Source organism: Phoenix dactylifera, chromosome 9, assembly GCF_009389715.1.
Source record: "Phoenix dactylifera cultivar Barhee BC4 chromosome 9, palm_55x_up_171113_PBpolish2nd_filt_p, whole genome shotgun sequence".
Taxonomy (NCBI): domain Eukaryota; kingdom Viridiplantae; phylum Streptophyta; class Magnoliopsida; order Arecales; family Arecaceae; genus Phoenix; species Phoenix dactylifera.
The window spans coordinates 13,009,849-13,029,933 of record NC_052400.1 but is presented as its reverse complement, the minus strand read 5'-3'; the positions used below and the strand labels follow the sequence as shown (position 1 = coordinate 13,029,933).

Genomic DNA, 20,085 nt, shown 5'->3' with positions numbered 1-20,085 from the left:
TATATTATTAATTTATATTATATATCTGTGCATGCTAAATAATTAATTATTTAATATTTATTTTTTAAAAAAGTTATGTGATTGAGGGACCGGTAGGAGCCTTAATTTTACTTTTAAGATGGATGTCGGAGGACAGCCGCCTCATATGATTTTTGTTTGTCCGGCCCGGGGCTTCCCCCTTCCGTCGCATCTCCGTAAGCGGCCGACCCTCGTTGCCCGTACATCACCGTCCGCTTCTCCCACCCCAATTCGAAGAAAGAGAGGCCCCTCCCCCCACAGGGTTTTTTTGGCCCTCCAACTCTTCTCCTTCTTGTTCTTCTCCCAGGGTTTTGTCCCCAATTTCTTGTTTTCTTAGAGAGATTGGGAGATGGTGGGGCACGGGCATGCGATCCCGCTGGAGGTGGTGGGGACGATGATCGAGATGGCGGACGTGGCCTGGAGCGCCCTCGAGTACCGCCGCGAGCGCAAGGCCGAGGCAGCGGAGGAGGATGATATTGCCCACCTCAAGGCCGAGAACCTCCGCCTCCGAACCGTCCTCGACGACAATCTTGCTGTCCTCCAGGGCCTCTATAAATCTCCCTCTGTATCCAAAGATTGCCCTCCCGATGTAAAGCTCCTTTCCTCCTCCTCCTCTTCCCCCCTTTTCTTTCCTGCAAATTTTTACCTTCATTAGACTTGAGATGGAATTGTAATAAGAGGATGTGTGGAAAATTGCGATCTATTTGCCCGGACATAAAAATGATGAATTATAAATCTCTCTTGCATTTATGGAAAATACGAAATTTCACAACATTCAATAAAAAAGGAAACCCAACAGGTAATTATGAAGATAATGATTTATCATATTTTGGAAATTTATGTTCTAGAAGTGAAAATAAATTCAAGTGGACGTGGAGAAGCTTGTCAATGTGTTTATACTTCTGAGTTATATGGATTTAGTCTGGGCATATCCTGATATCCATTTGAAGTAATGATATTTGGTTCCTGAGCTACTTCAGTCTGAAAGGATGGAGGTCTCGATCTCTTTCCAGACCTCAAACTTATTTTCTGGCTTCTTTTACGATGGATCTGCAGCCACACCATTATCTTGGTCACACTAACATCTGCATTCTTGTCATTCTAGCTGATTCTTCAATCAAATAGTTACTGTTTTAGTTTTCACTATATTGCATATATATGGGTTAAAATTCAAAAAATGTGAATTTTAATTAGTTCATAATATCTGTTATTACTTTGTATTCAAACCTTATTATGTCCTTGAGCTTCCCTTAAATTTTATGAGCCTCCTTTTCCCGCTATTGCGCCTGAATTTGTTCCTGCATCTTCCTTTCGGATTCAACCACAGTAAGTTATAAATCTATGGAAAAATGTATCTAAAAGTTAATAATCTAAACCTATGAGATAAGAGGCAGTTGCTAAGTGTCTTATTGACATCCCAATTGTGAAAAAGGAAAAAAGGTTTCATATCTGACACAAAAAGCTAACCCCTCATAGCTTGATATAAAACTAGTTGATTATGGTTATATCAGTCTGAAGTTAAGTAACCTTCTGTTGTCAATTTGCAGTTATATACACGCCTTGTAGCTGCAGTGGACAGCTCGAGCTTCCTGGCCAATCTTGAATCACTTCATCAGGAGTCAACAGATTTACCAAATGGCAAGTTCCCATCTAGTGAAGCCACAGGTTAGTCCTTGGAGGACTCATGCCTTAAGTGGTTCAAGTCATTTTTGTTGCACCTGTTTTCAATCAACATTAATTTGAATTTTTTGGATCAGGGACAAATTTAAATGCTGTGGAAATTATGGTAGATGTTGATCATGGAGAGCCTACTTGGTGGGTGTGGGTCACGAATGATATTGTCCCAGATTGCTTGGAGGAAGTAAGTGGAATTGATAATGAAAATTATGTCATCATTAGTGAAGAGAATGTAGTCGATGCCATTGCCCACTTCATAGCCAGATGCATCCTTGAAAACCCAAAATCTAAGGTATGGGTTATGGGGCTTTTGGCATTGCTCTCTGTTTGCATTGCATAATCTAATAAATTTTGTTACCTTAAAACATCAGGTTTTAACGCCAGAGGAGCTGCAGAGAAGTAAGTTTATACCAGCCCTTTTTCTGAAACTCTAATATGATATTTGTTCTGGAATTTCCCTTTAATCTGCAACATAGTCTTGATAATAGCTATACATTGATTTTATTTTTTAATCATGAAAACACTTTTTTATTAGAACAATTTGTATGTCTGATAGAATTTTTATCAGTTGATGTGAGATATTTTTATCCTATATGAACAGAGAGCATTGATAGTAAAATTGTTAATATTTATGCAATTACACTTCGATTTTGGTTATTTGGTAGGTTCTTAAAAGATCACTGATATTCATATTTGTTAGATACTCCATGTGTTTATTACCTTTGGATTTTCTTTTTGGATCATGTTATACTGATTGTAGACAAAGTTCTCTTTTATGCATAAGAAGAGATTATTTTATAACATGTTTCTGTATTGTAAAATCCATTTCTTTACTCTTTAGGTAGAATTTTTTTTTTTTTTTGGATCATAGTTTGCCAATTGTAGCTTGGGATCTCTATACGAATGTGAAGAGATTGATTTTATGTATAAGTGGATCTTAGCATGCAGCTCCTTCAAGTCCATTCAAAGTTCATTCAAACCTTGATGGTCTTCTTATCAAGTTTTTTGGGGTTATTAAATGACGTGATCTTTTTTCCTCTAATCTCCACCATTATCCTAAAAACCATCGGTAGAATGTATGTTTTTTTTTTGTCATGTGAGAATCATGAAGCTTTGCTTCATAGGGTCTCCATTCCATCATATCTCCCTTTCCTTTTGCATGTTCATCCTTAGTTGCCAGAAACTTGTACTGACATTGCTGTATCCACTTTGGCAACTCTTTCCTGCACCCTCCTTTTAAGCATATTTTATTCTTTTTCCCTTTTTTTTTGTGGAAGAGAGATATCTGCTTCCCTATACCTGCACTAGGAACCACTCCTGCATTTGCTCCCAATTCTGGTAACTAAGGTTTCATTTTCAGTTTTACCTGAAATGTGCTCCCTATGCAGCTTAATATTTTTGAGGAAACACATGGAAGTATATTTGATTCAGTTTTCCCATGAGGAGAAAATAGATGGGAAATCTGAACAAGGTTACTTGAGGAATCAAGGCAGAAATCATTAATTACCAAGAAACTGGTGGGAAACCACTGCACAGTATTTTGTTTGTGATTTCACCATGGTTTTTTCCGAAGGCTTCCCATGTATTTTGCATAAATATTGATTTGCTTTAGCTGATTGTTTGCCAATTCTAACGTTTGGACCTTTTCCAAATTCTCATTTTCTGTTTCTTGTGTACCATATTATGCATTTGTTTCATGTAATGGCAATTATGGTTTTCGTTGTCTGGTGCATGGTGTTTTTGAAGGTGGATGGTACGATATGGCCATCTGGAAAATTTTAAATTGATGCTGGCTTGTAACTTTATAATTCCTAAAGCCCACTTTTGATGCTAATGGAGGGTAAGGCTATATACAATTAGGTAAATTGGGGAGTATATCAAAAATGCTTTAATATCTACATATATATGATATGATATTTTCTTCTCTCACTTGTTTGCTAGCGAATGATTTTTCTTTTTCTTTTTAAAATTGGAGAGACTATAGCATGATTTCTTAGACAATCACATCATTTTTTTCCTTTCTGTAATACTCCTTTATATTTTAACTTCATATCATGTTTTCTGTGCTAGAAGCATCTAGGATATAACATCCTACTATTCCTGGCTTCGTTTGGGTAACTGGTGCATGCGAGTTGTGTTTTAGGACTTGATCTTTTTGTGTTTGGATTAGTCTATTTTACAAATTGGCATATTTATATGTACCTAATTGACATATGAGACTGCAGATGTGACAACGGTTTTGGGTGGCATTAAAGATAGGAGCAAGTGGAGAAATGTTTGGGAGGCTGGAAAAGTCATTTACACCTTATCGACCTGTGGAATTGCTTTGGCAGGGTGAGCTTTCATGTGTCTTTTCCTTTTTCTTTTCTCAACGCTTTCTAGCAATCCTGCTTCTCTATATCCCGTAGAACAAATTATTCAACAACCACTATTATATTATAATTGTAAAGTGTTTCCAGACAATGCTAGCTTCCTGACTTGCATATTCAAACTTCTGTCTGGATCTAGATCCATAGTCATCATTGCACTTGTGATGTCATATTATTAGCTCTTGTATGGCAGCAGGTCAAAGGAAAAGTGGCCCCATACATCAGAAAGTGAAATGGGTTTGGTTGGGGGGCAGTGTAAATGGTTGATCTGGTGGCACCCATATTCAATGGTGTTCATTAACTTAAACATCTTTTGCCCGTTTTGTCACTGCTTGCTGCTGATGTGCAGTTAGGCAACCTGCTGTGGCTTATTTTGACACAACCTGGAGAACCTTTGCCAGCTTAAAATTCAGCTTGTTCTTCTGCAACTTCCATTTTCTGCATAGTGTAGTTCTTTAGGAGTAAGGAGCTGGTGAATAGGTGGATTTTGAGTCATTTGAGCTGTCACTGACATTGAGACTACATTAGGTCACTGGTTTGGTGTTGTATTTTTTTGTTTTGTTGCTTTTTTTAAAACAAAAGGAAAGAAAAAAATTCCATGATGAATTCAGCTGATAGGTGATTTGTACGTGCTGATTTTTGAAGATCCTAGTCAGCACGTCTTTATTGAGGTTGCACCATATAGTTATGTCTGGTCTGCCAAAACTGGATCAGCCAGGCATCCCTAGCCATTATAATTGTGTGAGCCGTGCATAAAGGAAAGTGTCAATACCACATAATACATTAGTTGACATGACTTCTAGAATATTGAAATTCCATGTTTCTGTTACATCCTATTAAATTTCAGTCAATTCTATTCTATTAAATCTGTGAAGCATGTAGGATTGAGAAGAAAGGTGTACAAGTCACACAGATAATGCACGGATTAGGTGCTAAAAGAGTAAATGATTTTTCAAGAATTCCTCTTAAGTACTTATGCCACTAATAATACTTAAGTATCTACCTTGCTCATACCCTCAATATTTATCTTTTAGCACAATTTATGAAGTTATCATGAGTTTTACTCTACAAACTCCCTTTGTTGGAACAAAATGACGAGAAAATTTTTTTTGTAAGCATAAAGTTGGCTTGAATACTTTTAGATTCAAAGCTCAACATCAATCTCCTCCAATTTAACTGGCTATATGCTGAGGATGCAACAAGTTGCTTGCTGCCCGGATGTAAAACTAGTCACGGTGAAGTTCTTGTGGAAATATAGCCAAAGAGGAAGCACAAACAGGATGAAATCTGAGGTGGAATTTGAAGAGAGAGCTCAGCACACCTCAAATAGGAAATATGGAAGACTTGGGTTGTCAGTTGACCTGAGTGGCTTGATTTTGACTTAGAATAAGCTCGAATTAGGCGCACCGAGCTTGAACTAGGTTCAGTGGCTCGAAATTAATTTCAAGCTGATTAGGAAACAAACATAGCTTGGTCAGGCTCGGCTTGATATAGCATAGAGTAGGTTTAATATATTACAATATTAAACCTAAGCTTTGGCCTTTTTTTACACAAAGTAGCTGCTCCCCGACTCGAACCCACGCTATTGCGCTTGTCTGCCCCAGTTTTTTACCATTGCTCTAAGCAATAACCCCTATATATTACAATATGTAATATATTTTGCATAATAATCAACATTGGATCTGATCCAATGGCTGACCTTTTTCAACTTTGGTTTGGTTAAGGTATAAAATAAGGAACCAGTGAAATTAATTGAATGAGATTGGTTTAATTTTTTGAATTAGTTAAATGGTGATTCCAGCTTGAGGAAAGCTTTGTTTCAAGCCTAAGTGACCTTGATTCAAGCTTGAATTGATTTCAGCTCAATTAAAGGTCATCAATCTGATCAAAATAGGTTTTTCTTTGGCTCAGTTCAAAATTAAGCTCGAATTGGGCTTTTTGATCAAATAAAATGAGCCGAGCTTGATCAGACCTAGTATAGCTCGTCCTAGTGGAGACCAAGTTGGCATGGCTCTGGACCTGGTAGTGGTGCTTGTGTTGATGCTATTTTGATGTGGAGGCAGGGCTTAACTTGTTGATCAGAAAAAGGCAGGGAACAAGCCGTCTTACATAACACTGAACCAAGTTTAAGAAAAAGGTAAAATAGGCATCAGAACTTATTTACCAGGTACAGTACCTTCAATGAGATTTTTCTGACGTGCCTTTGCTGAGTAGATGGTGCTTTAGAATTAACTACTTGAAAGGTTGTTTTTCCTTTTTTTCTTTTTCTTAATATGACGCTAATAGTTCAGGTCAAGGGATTGTACATGGTACTATCTTTTTTTCTTTTTTATCTCTATATTTGAACCTTGTCAATGATCAAACTTATAGATATGAACTGAGTGCCATTTGATGAGAAAGATCGAACAAGGGAGAGGGATATTGGAAAGGATGAAGTAAGAGGAAGTTAGTGCTGGTTGTAATGGAAGACATGTTTATTTTAAGGAAAAGAAATATGATTGTTAAGAATCAACCAACAATAGAGCAGCATTGATCATTCTTATTATATGCGATACCATCATACAGGCGAAGTTGCAGGATCCTTAAATTTTGGGTGCTGTGCAATCTTATTCTTGCCCCTACTCCCAAAAGCATCCCAACTTTTGTAAGCTTTGACCGCTATATGCTGCCATCATGAAACTAATTGCTTTTTAGTTGATGAATTTGTAAGCTTCATTGCATTTCTGACCTATTCTGGATCTAGGTTGTCTCAAGATATCTTCAAATGCTTAATATAATTTAGCAATTGCTGTAATACCTTATCCAGATGCTTCTTAACTACTGCTTTGCAATGTTTTCTAGGATAGCTACTTTGCTGCTTCATGTTTTGCTTTACTATTTTTTTTTAACTGCCACTTCGGGCTGAAATCGGATTGGATATGGATCGGATACTTGTATATTCACATCCATATTTATTTTGTTTGACGAATACAGATACAGATACGGATGTTAGTCGGATGCCAAAATTCATATCAATATTTGTTTTATACGGATATAGATACAAATCAGATACCGAAAATATGGATATAAATTGGATAATTAAACTTTATGACCACAGAATCAAACATATTACTAAATAGATGATAAATTAATTTAATAGCATATTAGCATGCTCATTTATTTTTCTTAAAATCTCATGAGTGCTATATAAAATTAAATAGGATTACGAATGGAATCGGATATTTAGATACGAATCAGATAGTTGTCTATCCATATTCATATCTATTTTTTTAATAGATACGGATATGGATACATATATTAATCGGATGCTCAAATTTCTATCTATATCTGGATAGTTTCGGATACGAAAATGGATCCGAACAGATATTATCCGATCCACTTTCATCCTACTGCCACTTTGCTGCTAGACCTATATATGCTCTTATAGCTGCTCCCAATTAGGGGATCTTTAGTACAGTTAGTCTAGAATGTACTGTAAATAATTTAACGGATATTGTTCAGTATGTTATGTTGAGTTATATAAAATATTCAAAAAAATTAAGGAAATAGCCCACTTATTTTTATTTTGGTAGATTTGATCGATTGCGTTTATTTATTTATTGGAAAAATGACATAGTTTTGAGATTTTCTGACAGTTGTACCTAGGGATCCACTCCAGCCTATGTGTATTGTAGCTGAACAATATAAAATATGTACACCTCCAATGAAAATTTGTGCATTCAACTTTGCCTAAACATACGGCTGCAGCATACTTTTTGGATTCAGGGATGACATTGTTGAAAAAATTTTAAAATCAGCCCATTCCTGCAAGAAAAATAAAAGTGCTCCAAAACTGCAAAAAGAAAAATAAATGTGCTGCTTTTGCAAATTTTCCAAAAATTAAACAGTTGTATACTGATGCAAATACTGTCATCATTTTATCCTTTTCTCATGAATAAATATATATTTACCAATCTTTTAATAATGTTTTGAATGATTTTCTGAAAAAAGCATTGTCATTACTAATGAACATAGAGGGAGAGAGGGGCTATATATTAAATCTTTCATAAAAGATTTAAGGATTTAAAATCATTTGTTGACAAGTGTAGATCGTCAATTTGGCTGGCCCATGTCGGTTATTGAACTGCTAAATCTTGTTCTACTTATTTAATGTAATTTCTAGCAAGAAGGATTTCATCCATGGTTTGTGTGGTTGGTTCTCTTGGCTGTTTCTTACGATGAATTACAATGTTTTGATGGAAAATTAAGTAAGTTTACCAATATACCAAATAATAAGAGGATGATTTTGTTTTGCAGAAAGTAAATACGTTCCTTTCTTTATCAAAGGACATCATTCTCTGGGTTTAGAAAAATATGCATCTATAGTTAAGAGATTAATTGGATGAAGAAAATCTCAACTGTTGGAATTATGCATGATGGATGTTTGATGGCTTTTGGGTTCCTGTTAATGGATTGCAGGTTATACAGGCACCGGGCAATATTGAAAGCTGCAGCGAGGGGCGTTGGTGCATCTGCCAACCTCGTCTTGAAGGTTGTCTAGAACTGCAACAACATTAAATCCATCCACGCGGTTATTGACTTCATCATGGAGTAGTAAGTCTCTTGTTCAGAAAAAAACATGCTTCATAGAAAGTTCTGCAATGGGGTGTAACACTAATAATAAATCCATCATGCAATCGTTGACTGCCTCGTCGTTGTTTGCTTCAAAATCTGTACAGCCTACATCTGCAAGGTATTTGTTGTGTATTTATTATTCATTAAGGTAAAGCCCATGGAAGTTCTCGATTTCTTGGCTTGAAGACTGCTATGAAATTTCATCAATAAAAAAAATACAGAACTATAAGATGTGAACAAGTGCATGATCATGGATTGTTGGGTGCCGGGCTTGGACCAGGGAATCTTTCTTAAGCGAACATGGAGTTGCAATTTCTTATAGCATCGCTTGGCCTTTACGTGGGTTGGTCTCTTCTTTTTGCCCTTCTAAACTCTTTTGGAACGTCAAATAAATGGCTACCTTGGTAGGAGTTCTAGATTTGCACTGCCATTCAATAAACATATTTTTTTAATTTGCTGTATTTGTCTAGGAAATTTGGTACATACTGTAAAGCATATATTTTTGGTACCCTTATTGCCACATGTATTTCTACAACTTATACCAAATGCAAATTTATTCCGCTTTACAAAAAATTGCTAAGTATTTAAAATGCCCAAAACTAGGCACATAAAGTAGACAGTAAATTTAAGAGTAGTAATTTACATGCAAACATGCACAACTAACGGCTTCTAATATTTGGTGGGAGAGATAGGAAACTTTCCGACCCAGATCCAGGGATTCTAAGGTTAGCCAATTTAATAATAATCTAAAGCAACAACTTGTTAATAATTCACAAAACTAATTTATAAAGATTATCTTATTGATTACTTGAAGAACTCGATTTTTCTAATGCACGTACACTGAGGTGGCAGTCAGATATCTTAATCCAATACTCGGACTCCATATTGTCTTCATGAGCTGAGAGTTGGACGCACTCGAATCCTTCATCATGACCTTAAGAAGATTGACGGCTTGGAAGTATATGCTCAAACCATTATCTTAATAAACACATATTAAGTTGCACCGAAAAAAAAAAACACATATTTAACGAAAGTTAATATCAGGCATGAAACAAAACAAAGAAATTGAACCTTGCCATGGAACCAGTCTAAAATGACAAGTAGTCCTGCCATCCAAAATAAAGTTTCGTAGTGATTCAATATTTATGTGGCCATCGTTTTGACACAAAAAAAAAGGAGATGGATCACTACAAATAAATAATAATGAGTTTTATTTGTTAAGTCTAATGTAATGAATGGTGAAAACTTTATAGCATTCTTAAACTCAGGTACTGTTGTAACGGCCGTCATTTAAAACCATGCCGGCCATGGCCGTTACCTCTTCACTGCCGCAAGGAATATTCGCAGGCGGCGCACCGGAGGACGCTAAATAGGTACCACGGCTTGATCGCCTCCGTCAACTACACCGGTAGAATCCACGTGTCACTGATGAGGGTAATAACGACAAAAGTAAAAGAAAATTGGGGGGAAAGGTGAAACGGCCTCCCGATCCGAAAATCACGTTTGAACTAGAAATTGAGAGAGAGATCGAAGTGAGCTCGATCCAAATCGCGAGGAAGATCACCTTCGGAGAAGGAGGGAGGAGGAGGTGGAGATGAGGAAGAAGCTCGGCACCCGATTCCCTGCGGTCTGCTGCCCCTCTGATCACTTTCCTCTTTTTTTCTTTTTTCTTCGTTTTCTTTGCTGTTTTCTTCGTTAAATCGACGCGAAGGGGGGATTGATAGTTTTTTGATCTAACTTTAGCTTCTTTGATAGTATGAGCAGGATCTTGCACGGATCTATTATTTGCTGCTCCGATTTAGCCTTTTCTGCATTCAAATTTTTCGATTTGCCCGATAACCCGTACTTGGCGAAGCCCTAATTGGTATATGTTTATAGATATATCTTTGTATTTGGTTAATTTGATTTGTTGAAGCTTCAGAAGTTTTCTGCTCGTTGTTTTTACCTATCTCGAATCGTGGGGGAAGGAATTGCACTGAAGTCTCGATCTTCGATGAACAGCTGGGACTTTGGGGTTGTAATAGGGGGCTGTTTTGATGTAATATATTCGATTGGATGTATTAGAAGGACGTTAGTAGCTCCGTGAGTGCCGCACGGTAAATTTATACTGACACGACCGTTTCTATGAGCTGGATTTAATCAGAGTAGGGAGTTCCTTAACATGAGCCTGAGATCAAAGCGCAAGTTTGGTTTTTGGCTACGGTTACAGGAATTTAGTGCTTGTTTGCTGTGTAGTTTCCACCTGATTGTGGAGTTACAATGGTTGATGACGTGTGTAGGTGACGATGGATCTTCTGCACTGAGCGGACACTAAATCTTTTTCTTATTCTCTTCATCTCTCAGAGACAGAATTGGAACCACGTCTTGTAAAGAATTTGATTACTCTATTTGATTGCTCTAGAACACCACTACGGAATTCTGCTCTCTGTTTCACTTAGTTCTTTCCCACTATGGCCGGTCATCTATCATCATGTCTTCTAAAGCTAACTTTTCTGGCTAGCCCTGCTGCCTGGGAACTGCAGTACGAATGTCAAATAGACCACTTCCAAATTGGTCACCAAAGGCTTCTGCTGCTTCTGATTTTCTATTGCTCCAAGTTTTGGCATGAATAGTTCCTTCCATCCTCAAAAGGGTTTCATAATCACCTGTTTGATGTGAGCTTGTTTTGCTGTAACCATCTCTCATCATGCACCATGTGTTTGTTTTGTGTAAGTCTGTAATTGGTATCGATAAGTTCATAAGTGATGTAGTGACTTTTCTTCTCTAGTTCAAAGAAGTGTGTCCTGACTCGCTTTAGTTCTTTCTCTTGTAGAAGGAGGAACTGAAATTATTGATAGTAAGATGGCCTGACTAATTGCATGAGTATGGTTCTGCATGTTTCTAGACACTGTGATGAACACACACACAAGGCGCTTGATAGTGAAGTAGAATAATCATAGATCTCTTCCCAGTTGGCAACATTTGTTCTCTTCATCTGAACAGCCAAACCCCAACTACAGAACAAAAAGGAAAATAAAAACACTACATATGCTCTTAAGTCACAGTTTTATGCAATTAAATATTGGCATATAATATGCTTCCTTAGACAGGATTCCTTTGAACAGCTATCATTCAATTCTGACCTCTGCCTCCAGTAACATGAGGTATAAAGACAAACAATCTTCTACAACTTGCTTGTGCTTCAAACTTCTTTCAAGTTACAACCAAATGCCAATCACATGTTCCAATTTTTCCAAAGTTGAAGTGAAGACCTGAATATTTTCCTTGTAAAACCCATTGTACGAGCCCCCATTCTAGTATAATCTTGACCCTTTCTAGTGCCTAAATTGTTACCTTAATTTGATTTTCCAATTATAAGCTCAATATCTCTTAATTGTTCAGAAACTCTCAAAAATATGCATGATTTTTTTGGGTTTGGCTGAATAAAATATGAAGCACTCTCATGTAATTGAGTTCATGGTGTCTTATTCGAGAATCACTTGTAAAAATGACATTATTTATTCAACGGTAGCTAAATTCTTCCCAACACTGAGCTTGTGACTATGGTCCCAATTTACTGGATTTTTCCGTTAATCTCATCAACATTCCGATTGGTTTTTCTTCAATATTCATAGTATCATTCTAATACTTATTTTACCTGCATTGGTTTATTAACAAAAGAAAATTGTAGTTTTATTTGTTTATTTAGATAGGCCATATTTAATATTTATATCAATATATTGTATAATTAATGGGTTACAGTAGTTATGTACAAGTGCCTTACTATCAAGTTACTGCTGCATGTGCGCACCTTACCTATAATGCCAGTTTGTCCCTGTCAAGCTATACTTACAGCTGGAGTTGGCATAAATGTTCATTCATCTTGTAGATAATCTATGATCAATAAAGAATCAGCACATGATGCATACAGAAAAAAAAAACAATAATTAACCCTCTCTTTGTTGATTTAAGTTGATTCTGAGAGGCTGATGTTATTGGTACATATATGATCCTGTGCTGTTGTTATTTGGTATAGTAGGTTGAAACTGATTTCATTTGCTTTATTCTGCTATTGCAGTCACGAATAAAGAAGATAATGCAGGCAGATGAGGATGTTGGCAAGATTGCATTAGCTGTGCCTCTTTTAGTTTGTATGTCATGCAATAACCCAGATCTTTCTTACGCAATAGAAAGTTTTGTGCCATGGAGCTGCTGAAATAACAGATCAGTCAATTTTGATACTACGCGTTATTTATTATTTTATATATTACTGTTTTCTTTATTCCCAGTAGTCTGCTTCTGAAGATTGTTGTTGTGCATTTAGGGTATGGCATATGTTCATTGCTTCAAGTGTCAACTTGTAGTGTGGTTTATGACGATTTGTTCATCTACTCTAGAGTTCTTTTAATTTATATGTTGGCAATCCATGGCTTTTTTGTATTCTAAGTGACCAATTAAGTCCGCTTTAGTTATTGTGTAGTTTAATTGTTAGAAGAGTGCAAAGACATGTTAAGAAGAAAACATGTTTGTAAATCAATATTTTGTCTACAATGCATTACAGCTTCATGAAGTGTTCGCATGAATAGGAACTGAAAACTTGCTATGCCTGTGCTTGTTTCAATTGACAGTTTTATAGTTTTATGGGAGGGGCTCTATTATAGAAACAGAATTTTGATGAAATGGAATCAGGTTGTGGTTTAGAAGACAATCATAGGGGCTGAAAATGAGGGAACATGAGGGAGTTTATAGAGAAAGAGCAGTTTGACATAAAACAACTAAGGGACAGGACTATAATATCAATAAAATATTTTTTCTACACATTGAATCCTAACACATTGGTTTAAGACAGAATTGTATCAGTTTCATCAGTTACTGTTTGAAATCAAATTTCTTATTTAGCAAAAATATTAAGTCTGTGATTTATTCAGGAAACATGAACATTGGAATATCATAGTAGGAACATTTTGTCTTTGTTGATACCTACTAAGTTGCACTACCAGCATCACCTCCAGGCATCATCTCTTAAATACAATTTACTAAAATCAATTATATACATTCCAATGCATTTTTAAAATCTGTTAAAATTAATTTTATGCTGATTTTCAACTAAACATGGAAAATAGGATGTCCCCTTCTCTTATGCTACTAGTTACTAATGTAATACAATAAGGGGGCAAAATGTATTCTGATTATGACATCCAGATGAAGAATATTATCTTATAGCCTCAGGATTGTATGCTTCTGTTTTGTGAATGTGCATTAGAATAGGTAAATTGGACTTAAAAAAGTTAAGAACTCTGACTAAAGAAGTCATTTTGTTGATTGAATATGAAGATGTTCTCTCATAAATTTGAACGAGAGAATGTACTTTTGCATTGATCTGTATCTTGCCATGTTGATATCATACATTTGTTTAAAATCCATTAATGAAGACCATTTTCTTTTTTAAAATTCAAAACCAGGAGAGAAAGCTTTCATTTTGTTCAAATTTCTATGCCTTAAACTCAAGGATCTACTTGATATGATCTCCTTTATCTTGTGACTCTTTCTGTAACAGTGGAATAGATGGCAAATTCCGTTACTCAAGGAAGGTGTGTGTGCGTGTGCTTGCATGCATGCATACAGATGCATGTGCTTGTGTGCTAGCTTCTGTGTGTTTGCGTGATCCAATATTTGATTAAAAGAGTGATATATTATATTAATAACTAAGCAGAAGCCCTTACCTCAAATTATTAATTATTATGACCATATCATATGAAAAAAGCATGGCCGATGTAGGCATAGCGATTCACAGTTATGATCTACCTCTAAGTATTGCTTATTGGTTCATATATTAGCCTTCAAAAAGTTTTCATGGATATGCAGGGTTCAAAAATGTTGTAGTTTGAATGCACAACGATTTATTGAATGGCTAAAATTTCACGTTAATGACTGACTTGCAGCAAAAGCTTTGGAGTTATTTTTGCAAGATCTTTGTGACAGGACTTATGAAGTTACTCTACAGAGAGGGGCCAAGACATTGAATTCATTGCATTTGTAAGTTGACCTTCAAATTTTCCCACATTAATGACCTTGCATGGCTAAACATACGAATAGTTAAAGAATATTTTAATATGGATGCAATTCTTGCATGTTATGATTAGTGGTTTAGTACCATTTGCAAAATGTGGTGTTCAACGGCATACATGCTTAGCATATTCACCTTGGAACATGTGTGCAGTGAGCATGATTTGGAGGGAAAAATAATAAAATTTCACCTCAGAATTTCCTGTGTGGGTATCTCTTGATTGCATTTCAGCCAGCATCATGTAACCAAATATTCATGGTCTTGAATGCTCTTGACATCATTACTTAAAAATCTAATTTAATAATATTACTTGTAGCTGGTTGGGCCTCTATTTTGGTGGTGTGTCACAATTGTAGCAGTAAGGGAAATTGATATTGGTGACAAGCTAAAGGAATCAGAATACAATACTTATTAGTACATATTGGGGTTGCCCGCACAATCTTCTTACATCTATTATCTCATTAATTTGGTGCTGTCCCTGTAGAGGAGTGAAATTGATGCTTACATGATGTGCTTAAATTTTTTCTTGTGTTACTATATTGTAAAAATGCGTTAGAATAAAAGGTCTGAAGAAGTCTGTTGTACTCTTCCATTTACTATAAATGCTTACAATAAATGTCATGAGCTTGTGTCAAAATTTGACTCCTTTGATTATAATTTGTGCCTTAGAGATATTGTTCCATATATTAGACATTGCCATATATTCTCTTCTTTTCTGATGTTTTCCCAAGTCCAGAGAAAATTTTGAAGGCCAGCTCTTAGTTTAATGAATTTGAATTTGTGACTAATAATGCAGCTATCGCCACCTATCAACTAGCTTTCAAGTTTCATAATAGATCCTGCTCTTGCCTGCAGTTGCCCTCGCCAGCAATTTGGCACTTCTTTTTGAAGGTTCAAGTTTAGGTTGGTGACGGTCACAGAAATCTGCTTCAGTTTTCCACGGATGCTTCTGTATGAGTTGGGCTTTATAGCTAATGCCAATTTGATGAGAGAAAACTCAGAGGATAATGGTACTTTAGAGCAAATGTTCATATAAAATATAATGATTTTAACAAGAAACTTTTAATTTTTCCAAAACTATAAAGTTGAAACTAAAATCATTTGTTATTAACTTTTTATGCCTAAATTTCTTCATAACTAGAATCATATACCTAAACTGTTACACCTCTTATTCATATTGGTTCCAAGCTCCTCTATATTCAAGTATCTTTTTGTACTGTTAGAGTCTATCCTAATTATTCATAGTCCAATACAATTATGCATTTTTAAATGGTTAACCAAACCATCGAGCAATAGTTTTCTTATTTCAGTATTTTTAATCATATACAATCACTTCCCAGGTCCTTTTCATTCTTTATTTTTTGAGTGTTCTGCTTCTTCATTCCTGCACTTGCTGTTGATTTGGTCAACTAAGCAAGAGTTTAAGGTTCTACTTATGACAATTAAATTCTTAAAGTTTTATTATGTGCTTTTATTTTTTTTTTAAAAAAATAAAGATATTTAAATAAAATCTTAGAGAAATCTGTTGATCTTACTATTGGCATGGGGTGAACCTTGATCAGGATTTTTTTCAAATACAATGAAATACTATTTTCTTTGTTCCGCTTTGCTTGGCTCTAGGTCATCCAGTTTGTTTTAGTTAGATGTAAAGGAGGAAGAAGCTCTAAAGGAAACATATTAAGAACTATAAGGTTCACTGCATTTTTATTTATTTATTTTATTTTCTTATATCAACTTTATGTCGAGTTTTTTTGTGCAAATGCAGGACATGCATGTTTTGGTAATAGTTGTACTGTTCTATAGGATTTAACCCGAAGTAGTTGAAATCAAGGTTTGCTGTACCGGTTGGTATGGGTGCATACTTACCGTACCGGTTGGTACCAGTGCGTGCCGGCCATACCATACTATACCGAACTAGTACGCAGTATGGAGGGTATACTGACACTCAGTATGTGGCCCCCATACTAGGCATAGTGATGCTGTAATGGGATGATACTGGTACGATGTCTAGTACGAGATGGCAAACCTTGGTTGAAACCAATTTTCTTTGTGCTAAAAATGGTCCAATTATTACTCAAGCAATTTCATGTATTAGAATTGTACTTTTGGTCTAAGTCTAAGACACCTAGACTAGAAGGCAGATGTTTTGGCCTGAAACTTTGTTCCATGATGCTTCGAGTTAATCTGGTCAATACTCTTCATATTCTTGTCAGATAATTTCTGGTAGCTCAAGGAGTTCTACTTGATGATTCTAGAATTTATAGAAGTAGATTGGTAAAGTTCGTTGGCTTCAGTATTATCAAGCACAAAGTTGCTTTAGAGTCCATTTCATGCAATCTTCAGATACTGGTCATGATACTATGTTCCATAATTTGAGTTCCTAAGGATTGTATTTTTTTTTTTGTGTGTGTGAAAAGACTAAGGATTGAATTGTTGAGTTCTATATTCTACAAGTTGAGTAATTGAAATTTTAATGAGGCACATGACATGGATATTTGAGAAATAAACTGATGTCAACTATATATGCATTCTTTAAGTCCTCTTCAAGATTTACTGCTTCATATTTTAGTTTGTTGTTTTAGTACTAGAAGTTACTATGTCTCTTAGAGGAGGTTGACTGCCAAATGTTGCACCTTAACTGAAGAGTGAAGTTTCCCTTGATTAGATTTTAATGCCAGTTTGCATCAAGCTGAGGAGCTGGTCATGAATGGTTCTTGTAATTTGATGGATTCTTCTTGGATCCATGAAGATGACTGTTTACAAGTGGGATAGGTTAGCAAACATGATTGAAGTTTCGTTTGGAACTCCAAAACTGAGATGATAGCAAATGGGTGCATGTATTTTTGGTTGAGGATCTGGATTAGTCAGGTCATGACTCACAATTCCTTCACTTGCTCCAGGAATTCCTTGTTACTTGGCCGTGATCTCCATTTGTTAATTTTGTAAGCATTTACTGGCCTTCCCGTCCTTTTGGCCATCGAACACATGATGGAGTTCTTGAAATGATTTGACATAACTAAGATTGTATGGCCTTGGATGAGAGCTATTTTTTGGCCATGATCGTGTGACCTTCCTTTTAGCTGATCTACTTCAAAATTTCATTTTCACGAGCAGTTGAGACCTACTTAATAGATGATTCAAGGAGGGAATAATGTGGTGGACAAGTTTTGCAGTGCTTATGCTTTAAGGGATATAAATACTGATGTTTTTATGTGTTCGTGTGTAAATACATGTATATACATTTATGTACACAGACTCAAATATAGTTTCATTATAAAGCAGAGAAGAGGAAAAAACCACTAAATAGTTTCATTTTAAAACCACCATAGAGAGAGATTCTACAGGGGAATTTTCAAAATTGGCATGTGGCTAAATTTTGACATCCCAGCTCGGTAAGGCTCATTTTTTTCTTGGTTGCTATACTGTTTCATAGGCATATTTGACGTATCAATGATGTACTTACTGTGGGTTAATAATTTGCACTTGTTTGCAGCACCTAGTATTATCCTGCTCTTCTTTTTTAACTCGTGCTTAGACCTGTCAATGGCCCAGGTTAGGACCCAACCGACCTGACCTGAGCTGAGAACTTAGCCCTACCCGAGATTGACCCAATCTATGGACTCTCGCAAAGAGAAAAGTGAGACGTTGCTGCATTTTCATCCACTCTCCCTGACTCTCCCTTTTAACTGGGTGCCCTCTTCTCCACTGCCTTTGCCAACTATGGAGGCTGCCCTGCCTCCCTAAGTTCCTGATGAATTCCTCCACGCCACCCCTTCATGCCTTCTCCACCTTCCACCCTCTCCCTTCACTACCGCCCCGCCACCCTTTTCCCATTTGAGATGCCCCCAATTGTGCTGACCTCCTCTCCTTGTGGCAATGATTCCCTAATTTTCTTTTATCATTGGAGAGGTGGGGAGGAGATGAGCGTAGGTTCAATTGGGTTGAAATTTGGGCAATCTAGTCCCAATCTTGGGCAGGGCTGGGTCTGGTTATGTGTTGGGTTGGGTCAGTCCTGACCCATTGACAGGTCTACTTGTGCTTACATGTTCTATTTGTATTCTATCACCAAACAAAATTTCTGCAACTGATGCTACTTATGGAAAATTACAAGTAATAGTGTATCTTTATCTCTTCTGAGTTTTCCAGAAAACAATGTGTGAAGAGTTATAGTGCTTTTGATTTCCTAACTGATGTTGTCAACAAGGTACCAAACCTTGGTGGCACAGAACCTTGTGGTGACGAAAAAGGAATATCCAGGAGAAGGTAACTCACTGACCATACTTTCCATGCTTTAAATGATGCACAATAAACATTAAGCAACTGATCTGTTATAGCCAATGTTCAGAAAGACCCTGGCCCATGATGGTGATTTGGAGACCAATGAGGAGTTGAGGTCCCCCAAAATGGTGTGGCTCTTTTGAATTATATCTACACCATTTTCACAAGCCTATTTCCTCGAGTATCTGAGCAACTGTTGTGTGGCAGGCAATGAGGAGCACAAACATGAGTCCAAGAGGACGTGGAAGGGGTAGAGGAAGAGGGAGGGGTCGACCCAGAACAAGGGATATTGGGTGTGTAAAATTTGAGGATGACAAGAGCACGTTTCCCGAACACGGTGACCTGTTGAGGGAAATCAATGGTGAAGAGAAGGGCCTGGAAGGGAAGGAGAACATGGCTCAGAGTGCACATTCTTCCTGCAACTCTACATCAGTCGTGGGTGCAACTTCAACAGCAGAGGCAAAGCAAGAGGAGTATTCTTCTTGGCCTTTGCCTGATGTAGCGGGCAACATTGGCATAGAACCATCAAAACTTGTACAATTAACCATGCAGATAGACGAGGATGAGGATTATGACAATGAAGATTAGTGGATTGCTGGTTGATTTATATTGCTACTAACAAAGCAGTCTTCCTTGTTCTGTAATTAATTTTGCATTATGACTGCACATCTATTATAAAATTTAGTCATTTTCTATGTCCAATGCTCTTATTGGACTTGATCAAATGACACTGTCGAATGAATTTTTCCTTTGGCATTTGGCATCCAAAGTTTAAACAGATTCTATGGGGTGAAGCGTGAAAGACTTGAAATGGTTATGGAATCTGCCTCCTTTGCAGTAGGGCCTATAATATTGATTGCGAGGAGGGCGAATTATGTCAAATGTTCAAAGAATCATAAAATCTATTTTGAAGCTTGACCCAACTGTTGGAACTGGTATGATGAACCATGCAGATAGTTGAGGAATGAGGATGAGAATTTTTGACAATGAACCCTGGAGGACTGCAGGTTGACATCACTTTGCTGCTAATTTCTTGATATGCAATTAATTTCGCATTATGATGCAAATGTACTGTAAAGTTCA

At 36.5% G+C, this 20,085-nt stretch overlaps 2 protein-coding genes across 4 annotated transcripts; both read left to right on the top strand.

Moving 5' to 3' along the window:
* Positions 1-138: 138 nt before the first annotated feature.
* LOC103701827 lies at positions 139-8,915 on the top strand. The gene is made up of 6 exons (XM_008784017.4): positions 139-607; positions 1,566-1,683; positions 1,776-1,987; positions 2,067-2,094; positions 3,921-4,029; positions 8,523-8,915. Exons 1-6 carry the CDS (start codon positions 368-370, stop codon positions 8,602-8,604), a joined length of 789 nt encoding a protein of 262 aa, XP_008782239.1. The 5' UTR covers positions 139-367; the 3' UTR covers positions 8,605-8,915.
* A 1,087-nt stretch (positions 8,916-10,002) lies between these two features.
* On the top strand, positions 10,003-19,756 carry LOC103701825 (dr1-associated corepressor-like). Of its 3 annotated transcripts, none has more exons than XM_026802510.2 (7): positions 10,015-10,305; positions 10,443-10,542; positions 12,736-12,808; positions 14,600-14,693; positions 18,871-18,987; positions 19,070-19,130; positions 19,210-19,756. In XM_026802510.2, exons 3-7 carry the CDS (start codon positions 12,754-12,756, stop codon positions 19,588-19,590), a joined length of 708 nt encoding a protein of 235 aa, XP_026658311.2. In that variant the 5' UTR covers positions 10,015-10,305; positions 10,443-10,542; positions 12,736-12,753; the 3' UTR covers positions 19,591-19,756. The 3 variants fall into 3 exon arrangements, with proteins under 3 accessions (XP_008782237.2, XP_026658311.2, XP_008782238.2); XM_008784016.4 differs by having other exon boundaries at positions 10,434-10,542; XM_008784015.4 differs by lacking the exon at positions 10,443-10,542 and having other exon boundaries at positions 10,003-10,305.
* The last annotated feature ends 329 nt before the right edge of the window (positions 19,757-20,085 follow it).

What these genes read in the sequence shown, in the direction of transcription:
- LOC103701827 (XM_008784017.4), top strand. Translation starts at nt 368, where the DNA reads ATGGTGGGGCACGGGCATGCGATCCCGCTGGAGGTGGTGGGGACGATG. An exon ending in CCAAAGATTGCCCTCCCGAT is followed by an intron (nt 608 to 1,565) that starts GTAAAGCTCCTT and finishes GTCAATTTGCAG; the next exon opens with TTATATACACGCCTTGTAGC. An exon ending in TGTGGAATTGCTTTGGCAGG is followed by an intron (nt 4,030 to 8,522) that starts GTGAGCTTTCAT and finishes AATGGATTGCAG; the next exon opens with GTTATACAGGCACCGGGCAA.
- LOC103701825 (XM_008784015.4), top strand. Translation starts at nt 10,273, where the DNA reads ATGAGGAAGAAGCTCGGCACCCGATTCCCTGCG. An exon ending in TCGGCACCCGATTCCCTGCG is followed by an intron (nt 10,306 to 12,735) that starts GTCTGCTGCCCC and finishes CTGCTATTGCAG; the next exon opens with TCACGAATAAAGAAGATAAT. An exon ending in AGCTGTGCCTCTTTTAGTTT is followed by an intron (nt 12,809 to 14,599) that starts GTATGTCATGCA and finishes ACTGACTTGCAG; the next exon opens with CAAAAGCTTTGGAGTTATTT.